At 55.8% G+C, this 10,000-nt stretch overlaps 3 protein-coding genes across 3 annotated transcripts in view; 1 reads left to right on the top strand and 2 right to left on the bottom strand.

Annotated features, from left to right (window-relative positions):
* PTSG_13116 (uncharacterized protein) overlaps window positions 1–4,329 on the top strand; it is a 15,709-nt gene extending 11,380 nt beyond the window's left edge. Inside the window, exons 26-33 of the mRNA XM_004988227.1 lie at window positions 1–194; window positions 435–580; window positions 826–963; window positions 1,165–1,378; window positions 1,573–1,696; window positions 1,921–1,989; window positions 2,263–2,881; window positions 3,199–4,329. The exon at window positions 1–194 is cut by the window's left edge and continues 58 nt beyond it. Coding sequence (XP_004988284.1) covers window positions 1–194; window positions 435–580; window positions 826–963; window positions 1,165–1,378; window positions 1,573–1,696; window positions 1,921–1,989; window positions 2,263–2,881; window positions 3,199–4,049 — 2,355 coding nt within the window. The 3' untranslated portion in view covers window positions 4,050–4,329. The remainder of the gene's footprint in view (window positions 195–434; window positions 581–825; window positions 964–1,164; window positions 1,379–1,572; window positions 1,697–1,920; window positions 1,990–2,262; window positions 2,882–3,198) is intronic.
* PTSG_10899 (uncharacterized protein) lies at window positions 4,227–7,605 on the bottom strand (the record flags this gene model as incomplete). The annotated part of the gene is made up of 3 exons (XM_004988226.1): window positions 4,227–4,311; window positions 4,566–7,257; window positions 7,446–7,605. The coding sequence occupies 3 exons, from the start codon at window positions 7,603–7,605 to the stop codon at window positions 4,227–4,229; spliced, it is 2,937 nt and encodes a 978-aa protein (XP_004988283.1).
* A 535-nt stretch (window positions 7,606–8,140) lies between these two features.
* The window catches only part of PTSG_10898 (uncharacterized protein), a 6,135-nt gene continuing 4,275 nt past the window's right edge, over window positions 8,141–10,000 (bottom strand). The window contains exons 6-11 of the mRNA XM_004988225.1: window positions 9,844–9,901; window positions 9,531–9,614; window positions 9,311–9,355; window positions 8,974–9,074; window positions 8,481–8,541; window positions 8,141–8,328 (exon numbers count right to left, since the gene is read on the bottom strand). Of these exons, the coding sequence (XP_004988282.1) occupies window positions 8,212–8,328; window positions 8,481–8,541; window positions 8,974–9,074; window positions 9,311–9,355; window positions 9,531–9,614; window positions 9,844–9,901 (466 nt within the window). The 3' untranslated portion in view covers window positions 8,141–8,211. The remainder of the gene's footprint in view (window positions 8,329–8,480; window positions 8,542–8,973; window positions 9,075–9,310; window positions 9,356–9,530; window positions 9,615–9,843; window positions 9,902–10,000) is intronic.

The following is a 10,000-nucleotide window of genomic DNA, read 5'->3' as shown; positions in this document are numbered from 1 at the left end:
GACAACCATCTTGTGCTGACAGAGCCACGCAACCACGACATTGTGTGCTCGCGGCCCATGAACTCGCTCTCCTTTTACAACTACGAGCCCGACCTGAAACTGCTGTATCTCGTCACGGAGACAGAGCTGTCTGAGATTCACTTTCTCTATGCCGACGGCTACGAATCAGAGGACGTCTTCTTCACCATCCACCGGTGAGTGTGGGGCTGTGTTTCGTGTCTGAGTGTGCTTTGGTGCTGCTGGATTGTACCTTCTTGATCGCGCTTGTGTTGCTTGTGAGCGTATTCGTCTGACTGCGATGCAAACAGTATTGCCTTGTTTCCTCTTTACTTGCGGATCCACTCACAACCTTCTCCTCCCTTCCCCAACACCTTCCCCCCCCCCCAAACACCTGCAACCACGTGCACACGCATGGCTGGTGCCGCCGTCATCAGTGGGGTGCAGCGGTGGGTCAAGTCGTCACGTGACGCAAGCAACAAGGCTCGCGAGGCCGCTGTTGCGAAACTTCAGGACGAGCTCAACCCAGCCCCCTCTGGTGCCTTTGTCCTCCGTGACAGCACCAGCAGACCAGGACACTACGGTATGCGGGGGGGGGGGTGTTGGAGGTTGCATGTGTGTGCATGTTGTATGTTTGTGTGGTGTGTGTTCTGTGTTCTGTGTCGTGTTGTGTGTGTGCTTGCGTGTTGTGTTGTGTGGTGTGGTGTGGTGTGTTTGTGTGAACATTGATTTTGACTCTGTGTGCTTCTCCCCTCACAGTCTATCGCATTACACCACGCCACATCATGTCGCACCACATCACGTCACATCACGTTGTTCCACCGTCAGCGCTGTCGCTCAAGTGTGATGGTGGCATTACGCATTTCCTGATTGAGTCTGTCCCCGGTGGCGTCTGCTTCAAGGACTCGGATCTTGTCTTCCGAACCCTCCAAGACCTCATCATCTACCACTGCGTCCAGCCAGCCGGTGCGCGTATGTGTTTTGTTTGTTAGTTCTGTTTGTGTGTGTGTGTGTGTGTGTGTGTGTGTGTGTGTGTGTGTGCGTGTGTGTGTGTGTGCGACGTTCTCCTGGCAACCTTTACTCTCGCGCCCACCTCACCTCAACCTCCAATCAACCACTCATCATCCATAACTCATCATGCATCACTTCCCCCCCTCCTCGAATCAGAGCTGCCATGCCGCCTCAACCCCGACTGCTCCGACTTTTTGACAAAGGACTGCGAGCGCATCGCCTCCAACCAGCTGCCAGATACGTCTGACTCTGTGCGCAGCCTTGCCAACAGCCTGTGGTACTTCCGTGGTCTCAGCCGCGACGACGCAAACGACCGTCTCATGTCATATGGACTCGTCCCGGGCATGTTCCTCGTCAGAGACAGCAGCGCGTGAGTGCGAGGCTGAGACGGGAGTGGAGGGTGGTGAGGACTTGTGGCTACATGTTATTGTTGTTGCGGTTTCGTTTGTTGCTTTGGTTGTTTGGTGTTGCATACCTGTTACTGGTGAGCTCACCGCTTACAAACACACACACACACACACAACCACAACCACAACCACAACACGCACACAAACACAAACACAGTGGCCCCGGCGCGTACGCGCTGTCTGTCGTCGATCAGAACAAAGACATTCTGCACGTGCTCATCCAGGACAACGGGTCCTGTTTTGAGCTCGACGGCAAACCGTGTGCACCATCACTCGCAGAGGTGCGGTGCAGTGGAAGGGGATGAAGCGTAGGCATGTGGTGGCGTTGGTCAATATCAATATATGTGTGCGTGCATTTGTGTGCACTTGTGCGTGCGTAAATTTGCATAGTTGTGCGTGTGAATTTGGGTGTGAGGGTGCCTCTCTTCATGTATTGTTTGTTTGCTGCTCCACATCGCTCCACATCGCCATCTCTCACGCATGTTTCTGTTGCGGTACTGTGCAGGTGATTGACGTGTGTAGCCAGAAGGATCAGACCTGGCTTCCAATTACCCTCGGCGTGCCCTGCCCACGAGTAAGTCGTCACGCGGGGGGCGGGGGAGGTGTGACATGGAAGTGCTGTATCTGTCATTGTGGTGGTGGCTTTGTTGTGGTGGTGGTCTTGGCGAGTCCTGTTTTCCACAAGACGAACACCCACTCACACAAGCGATACACACATATTCACATTTTCACATATTCACACACACACACACACACACACACACACACACACACACACACACACACACACACACACACACACACACACACACACACACACACACACACACACACACACACACACAAGGTGCCGGCTGGTTCACGGGCGGAGACGGGTGATGGTGACTCTGCAGCCGCGCGCCGCACAAGCGACACGCCAACAACCACCGCTACCACCACGTCATCAACAACACCTGCAGCAGCTGCGGCCACCACAACACCAACGACGGCAACAACGAAGACTGATGTGACGGCTGCATCGGCATCGAGCAACCGGGCGGACACGGAAGCATCCACGCACGCGGAGGCATCATACGCTTCACCAACGGCGGTGGCGATGGCGATGAAGAACATGCGGGAACGTGGTGACGCGGCGGCAAGCACACACCCCTCGCACCCCCAACATGATCGCGCGAGCAAGGATAGTGCCAACAATGATGGTGGCAGTGGTAGCTGTGGTGCCGGCGATGGTGACGATGTTGGCGATGGAGAGTTGGAGGGTCCAATCAGCCGCGGGCGCCGCAGTCGCCGCTCCCACCACCAAGATGATGATGACGACGATTATGTGGCGGATGATGATGAGGGTGATGGCGATGACGACGAGTTTGACATTGGAGATGTTGAGCGCGGTTCCCTGGCCCGCCCGTCCACAGTCACGGACCTGAACGGATACGTGCGATCGTCGCTCTTCGCAGCGCCACAGCAAAGTACGCCATCGTGTGTGTGTGTGTGTGTGTGTGTGTGTGTGTGTGTGTGTGTGTGTGTGTGTGTGTGTGCGTTATGAATGTACACTTGTGGCAACGTACACTTGTGTTTGAATGTGCACGTGTCCGTGTTGCGCTGCGCGCAAGTGCGTATCTGCTCATCCCATCTTGTTCATCCGCTGACAACGAGACACAATTCTTCAACCAACCGACTTTGTCCCATCCCTCACTCACCCCCTCCCTCTCACGCTCACGCTCACTCACCTCCCCCCTTCCCCGCCCCCCCCCCCCCAAATTTTCCCAATGCGTTCACACCACAGGCAGCTCGCTGTCCTCACGGCTGTCCGCGTCCCGCCTCCCCGCCGATGGCCGCAGCATCCCCTCCTCTCGGGGAAGCAAGCTTGCCATTCCCGTTGGGTTGGACAGCCGACGCGGCAGTGGATTCAGCAGCACGCTCAGTGCGGGCTGGGACGGGGATCGCAGTAAAGAGGTGTCCATCTCTCCGCGCTCGGGCTCGCCCCTGACCGTCACAAACCGCTCGCACTCGCACTCGCACTCGCACTCGCGGTCGCCGCACGGGTCCTCGTCTCCAAGCGACCGGCACTACTTCAGCCTGAACGCCAACGAGATCAGGCTAGCGGCAGAGCAGCAGAGGCAGAGCAGCAGCAGCTGTGGCCACGGCAACAGTGGCGACGGCCGCAGCCACAGCCATCACGGCAGACGCAGCGAGAGGACAAGCGGAAGCGATGCCGGTAAAGCTGCACAGCTCCACCGGCGACAGTCAAACAACGTCATGTCGCCGTCTCCACTCTCCCCGCGCAAACCAACGTTGTCAGCACAGGGCGTGGCGTCAGCTGCAGAAGCAATGGCAGCAAACCCGGAAAGGGCTGCCCACACCGCCCACTACTTCAAGGAGGAGGATGAGGAGGACGAGCAGGCACAAGCCACACGCATGCAACAACAACAACGCCACCAACAACACCACCACCACCACCAACAACAACAACAACAACAACAACAACAACAACAACAACAACAACAACAACAACAACAACAACAACAACAACAACAACAACAACAGCAGCAGCAGCACCCAACTTTGTTGCAGTTGCGTTCATCGTCGGCCTCCAGCAAGAAGCGGATTGGTGGTTTCACATCCTCTGTGGTGTGAGACAGTTTCGAGGATCATCAAGAGTGGCACACGCATGGTTGGATTCAGACATCCCTGGCTGGTCTCACAAGCAAACACAGTTTCTGGTAGCTTGCGGTTTCAATTTGGCTTGCTTGTGCAAGGGCTTATCACTCGCGTTGCTTTTCGTCTCGCTTCATTATGTGTCTGTCTGGCTGGTCATGTGTACGCTGGCAGATTTGTACATTTGCAGTCGCTTTGCGATGTATCATGTGTCATGACATGTTCGTCTGTGCGGCTCGTGCTAAACTGAAGATACGGATTTGCCGCATTGGGGGGAGAAAACACTTTCTCTCAGTTGTAGTGTGATGAGTCTTGGTGTGGCACGTGTACATAACACGTGGAAGTGAAAAGCGCGAGCAAGTTGTGCGTGTGAGGTGACAACTATCAACTGACGAGAAAGACCAACACATGTGACGTAACGAGGTGTAAAAGAGGTACACAATTGCAGCGATTTGTGATGTGATGTGATGTGACGCAAGGATTGCGCAAGCCAACAGTTGAAGCAGGCGGTCGAGCTTGTCGTCCACCTCTTTCAGCTTCCCATCAACTTTCGCCTCCAAGTCATTAATGCGATGCTTGATCTCTTGCATGGCGCCCTGCCATTCCGGTCGCACCTTCGTCCGCTGCTCCGCACTCGCGGGGATGAGGACGACTGCCTCATCTGACGCCTCGGGTGACGATGTCGACACAATGTGGAGCAGATACAGCACGCGCAAGAGCAGCCGGGCACTCGGGTGGTTGTAGCCCGCGTCCACGATGATGCCACGTGCAAGCGTGAGCTCCCTTGCCGAAGTTGCTTGGATGCGCTCGTACGAGTCTGACAGCACCGCGATCAGCAGGTTCAGCAGGATCACCAGCGTCAGCACAGCAACAAGCAGAAACAAGATGCGCACCATCGCGGGCGCTCCTTGTTCGTCCACGTCAAAGATGCCCGTGTCAATGTTCCCGAACAGCAGCATCAGCGATGTGGAGAACAGGGCTTGCGCAAAGTCTTCAAACCCAGGGGCGGCAGCATTGACACCCGGGCGGCAGCCCGAGGCGGTTGCGCCGGCGACGTGGTTTGGCGAAGCAGCCAGTGCAGGGTTTGGGTGGGGCTGATGCAGGAACACATACAGGGCGTTTGTAGACCCTGCAACGACCAGGGCGAGCACCAAGATGAACGGCCACGTGTCTCTGAGAATGCTGAAAATCATGAGCACAACGGGCCCCGTCTTGTCCCAGGCCACCAGGAACTGGAAAAGCCCAATCCAGTGGAAGAACACGGAGAAGGCCAGGGCGGTGCGGGCGTTCTCGTTGGGTATGAGAAGGAGAGTCAGCAGCGTGGTCATGGTGATGATGCGCGCGAGGTTGAACAAGGTCCAGATGTTTCCCCTGAACCGATTGTTGGTGGTGTCGTAGCGGAGTTCAAGCGAATTGATGTTTTGAAAGTCAAGCACGAACAGCGCAATAATGAGGACCTGTTCCCATATTGGGCGGACCAGGAACCGCTCCTCCCAGTCGCGAATGGAGACGGAGACGGCAACGAGCATGGCCAGCTGCACCACCCGCACAACAGCCTCGCACACGAACGGGGGTTTGTTCGCGCGCCACTTGTGCTCAACGGCAGCGCGAATGGCAAGCAGCTCAAAGAACTGGGATGCCTTGTTGTGCACGAGCACGGACAGCAGCGGTGTCATGTGCTGCACATCCATCAAGAGGGCTTTCGTCGCAACCCTCTCCGCCTTCTTGTTCTTCTGTCGCCTAATCTCCCTTTCAATCTCCCTGAGCGATGCTCGCGTGTGGGGTTGTGCACCTCGATCCAAGGCACCTGCTTCAAGCGCGCGCGCCAGCACCTCCTTCCTCAACACTACAAAGTCACCGTGTCGCACCCAGGCTTTCGAATGAGGTATGCTGCCATTCGGCACAAGCCTGCGGGGAACTGGGGGCAGCTCAAGCCGCTGGGCAAGAAGCGTCATTGCGCGCTCCGGGTTTGCGTGCACGACGTGCTTCCAGATCAGGGCTTCCAGCACGTTGTAGAATGGCTTCTTCTCATCCGCTTGCTTCTCCGCCCACGAGAGGCAGTCTTCTGCCGACATGTCATTGTTGAGCCGCGCCAGTAGCTGAGAATCATCGAGTGGTGTCGATACCCCTTCAGTCACGACGCGTTGCTTCAGAAACTCAAACATCCGTTTAGTAGAACGCAGCTGTGACCCACGAACAGCACCCGCCTGCAAGGCGAAGACTTGGACGGCTGTTGCGATGTTGAATATGGCTGGCACCTCTCCGCTTATGATAACACATGGCTGCATGGGTTCGTCATTGCTGAACAGGGTGCACAGAGCTGGTGGTTGGTCGCGCACGCGCGTCTGGAGCGCGCCGATCTTAACGAGTTGGTCAATGGGGTCGTCCCAGGTGAAGAAAGTGCATTGCCCGTCGTCATCCAAGACAAGCACATACCCATCAATAACCGTGCAGCGTGCATAGCTGGTGAACGTGAAGCGTAGTGGGTTATGGAAGCCTGTCAGCCAGGAAACGAGGCCCCTGCTTGTGCACAAGCGGCCGGTGTCCACATCGTGCATTTGCACTTGTGTCGATGTGCCCGTGATGAGCCAGAGGAATATGGCTGTGAGCGCGGCAAGGAACAGCCACCACAGGCTGTGCAGTATCGCCAACGCCACCGAGCCCAAGACCAAACTCACACAGACAACGTATGTGACCACGCTTGCCCACAGTTGTGGCACGAGGAGCGGGCCATACCATGAGACGGACACGATGCGCTGGCCATCTGCGTCCAGTGCAAGATTATGCACGGACCCGCGTGTGTTGATTTGGTTGCGGAGCTGCAAACCGTGGTCGCCGTCATCGTCGTGGTTAACGTGCCAGACCCTGATGGTACAGTCGCGCCCTCCCGACACCAGGTGCTGGCCGTCAGGTGTAACGGCAAGGCAGGTGACACCTCCGATGTGGGCATTGCGTCGACCTTGGAAGCGCTGATCTGTACCCATGTTCATGTTCCACAGTTGGATGCTCCCATCCTTTCTGGCGAATGCAAAGCGATTGCCCCGTAACATGCACAGCGCGGTGACGGCATGGGCAGCGTGATTTTGCGTCGCAATTGGGTCGTCATGCAGAGGATTGCGTGCTTCCACGTCCCAGAGTTTTAGGTATCCGCCCTCGCTTCCAGACACTGCCGTTCGCTCAAGCACTGCTCACAGCGAGGCATGTGATGGATGAAGTGTGCGCAGCGCGCACTGTATTGATGTGTGCGAGCGTGTCCTTGCGCCAGAACGACACGCTGCCATCCTTGTGTCCAGTTATGATGACGTTCTGGGCATGGGAGCAGGCGACCGCCGTTGTTGGTGTGAGGGCCTCTGCCTCAGTTTCCAGCTTCCCCACCAAGAGGGGCGCGGCAGTGGTTCCTGTTCTTGGTGTTCCGGCTGTTCTTGGTGTTGATGCGATTGCGGTGGCCTGTGGTTGTCGTTGTGAAGCAAGAGCGGCGACGCTGCGTTGGGAGATGGAGAGTCTTCCTCCCAGCTCTCTGCGCTGCTGCGGTCATGGTCTGCGGTGCTGGTGTTCACACCGACCCTTGCGTGGTCATGGTGGCGGTGGTGACGGCGGTGACGGCGATGGTGGTAAGAACCTGGGTTCGTCTCCATTGCCAGCGCTGATCGTGATGATCTTGATGGCTTGGGTCTTTGGGTGTGGTGGGTTGAAGATCTTGAGAGGGCTAGAGGGCGAGAGGGATAGGGATAGGACGCGACTTTGGGCAGAGAGGGCAGGGCGCCTGGCCGTTACTTCTTGCTGGATTGTGCAAAGAACGCATTCGCCTGCGGCGAGATGTGGTGGTGGATAGTGGTGGTCTTGGAAAGCATTGCCGTGGCTGTGTGCGATGGGAGACCATTGCTTATTGCTTGTCATCCACAATGCACACGAAGGACTTGTCATCGTGCAGCTCTCTGTACTGGATGGTGGCTGGCAACAGCACCTCGGAAATCAATGAAGCAAACGAACGAACGAACAAACAAGCAGCGCCTCTTCAACCAGCGGGAGAGAGAAGAACACATGACAGTGCGCACCTGTGTGTGTGTGTGTGTGTGTGTGTGTGTGTGTGTGTGTGTGTGTGTGTGTGTGTGTGTGTGTGTGTGTGTGTGTGTGTGTGTGTTTAGAACGCGTCATCGGAGAGGTCCGACTGATCATCATCAAGATCGTCTCCAAGACCGCCGAGGTCGTCGTCATCATCATCATCATCGATGTCGCCAAACGAATCAGAAAGATCAGACTGTGTGTGCGTGTGTGTATGTGTGCGCGAGTGTGTTGGGAGTCATGTGAGCGACGAGTGTGTCAGCATGGTGCACGGCGTTGTTCCCCTCGAGCGAGTCACTCGCTCATAACAAACGGCACACGCGTCTTCACTTGCTAGTGGCTGCTTACCCCCTCGTCGCTGTCCATGCCCCCACGCATGCTGCCGTACGTCGCAACGCCGCGCGGCTCCCTTCAACGACGCAGCACGAGGCGGAGCAGCAGTGAACACACAGGTACAAAGGGTCATGGACGCGTGAATTGAGTTGATTGAACACTGCGCGCGCGCCTGTGATTGCACGCAACACACACACACACACACACATGCACAACAACAACAACACCACCATACAACAGCAACAGCAACAACAACGTACAACACACAACAACAACAACAACAACAACAACAACACCCAACAAAAACAACAACGACACAACACACAACAACAACAACAACAACAACAACAACAACTTAAACAACAACAACAACAACAACAACAACCAACAACAACAACAACAACAACAACAACTTAAACAACAACAACAACAACTTAAACAACAACAACAACAACTTAAACAACAACAACAACAACTTAAGCAACAACTTAAACGCCACCGTGCTCACGTCTCGAGATCGGCGTCGCTGTCCGTCTCCTCGTCACTGTGGTCCATATCGCCGCCGAGCCCAAACGTTTCGTCAGACCCACGCATCATCCGCATCTCCTCCTGTACGCAGCGGCGTCGCGCAGATGTGACGTGAGTGTGGTGTGGTGTGGTGTGGTGTGGTGTGGCGTGGGGGGGGGGAATGGTGCAGCTTGAAGACGTGTGTGTGTGTGTGTGCGCGTGCGTGTGTGTGTATGTGTGTGTGTGTGTGTGTGGACACATTTCATAATGTGCATTGATTGGAGCAAGAAGACCACGTTAAACGCAAACATCCGCGTGCCAAACAGCACCAAACTCACATCTCGCAACCTCGCCTGCATGCGCTTCAGCTGCTGCTCCGTTTCCTGTGCACATGTCCGTCACCGTAGGAAGCAACGCAAACGAAATGGCACGTGTGCGTGTGTGTGTGTTCAGATTAAACATCCTTGCACAACAATCTCCATCCCCGTCCCTAACCCCAGTCCCATCACAAGTTCGCAGTCCATACGCCACCCCATTGCGCCACCGCAGTGATTGCACCTCGAGCTTGTCCTGCTCTGTGCGGTTGTGCTGCTCCAGCTCTTGTTCGAGATACGAAATGTTGCGGAACTTCTCAATGTACGTCTGGTCGTCGGAACACATGGGGTGATGAATGGGGTGGTGCATTGTGGGCGATGTGAGCGTTGTTCAATGGGAAAGAAAGATGCGGGTTGGTGTGTGTGTGTGTGCGTGTGCGTGTGCGTGTGTGTGTGTGTGTGCGTGTATCCGTTGTTAAATGCAGTCAACGAAGAGGACAGCGGCACGAAAGAGCACAGCAAAAACCGGCATTGCCTGCAAGCACAACGCAGCCCACCTCGTATGTCTTTGCCAACTCCGCCTCCAACTTCTCATACTCGTCCATGAACGCCGGCCTGTTCATTTGTGTGTGTGTGTGTGTGTGTGTGTGTGTGTGTGTGTGTGTGTGTGTGTGTGTGTGTGTGTGTGTGTGTGTGTGTGTGTGTGAAGGAGAA

This window comes from Salpingoeca rosetta (assembly GCF_000188695.1).
Source record: "Salpingoeca rosetta unplaced genomic scaffold supercont1.37, whole genome shotgun sequence".
NCBI lineage: Eukaryota > Choanoflagellata > Craspedida > Salpingoecidae > Salpingoeca > Salpingoeca rosetta.
This window is presented reverse-complemented; position numbering and strand designations above follow the sequence as displayed.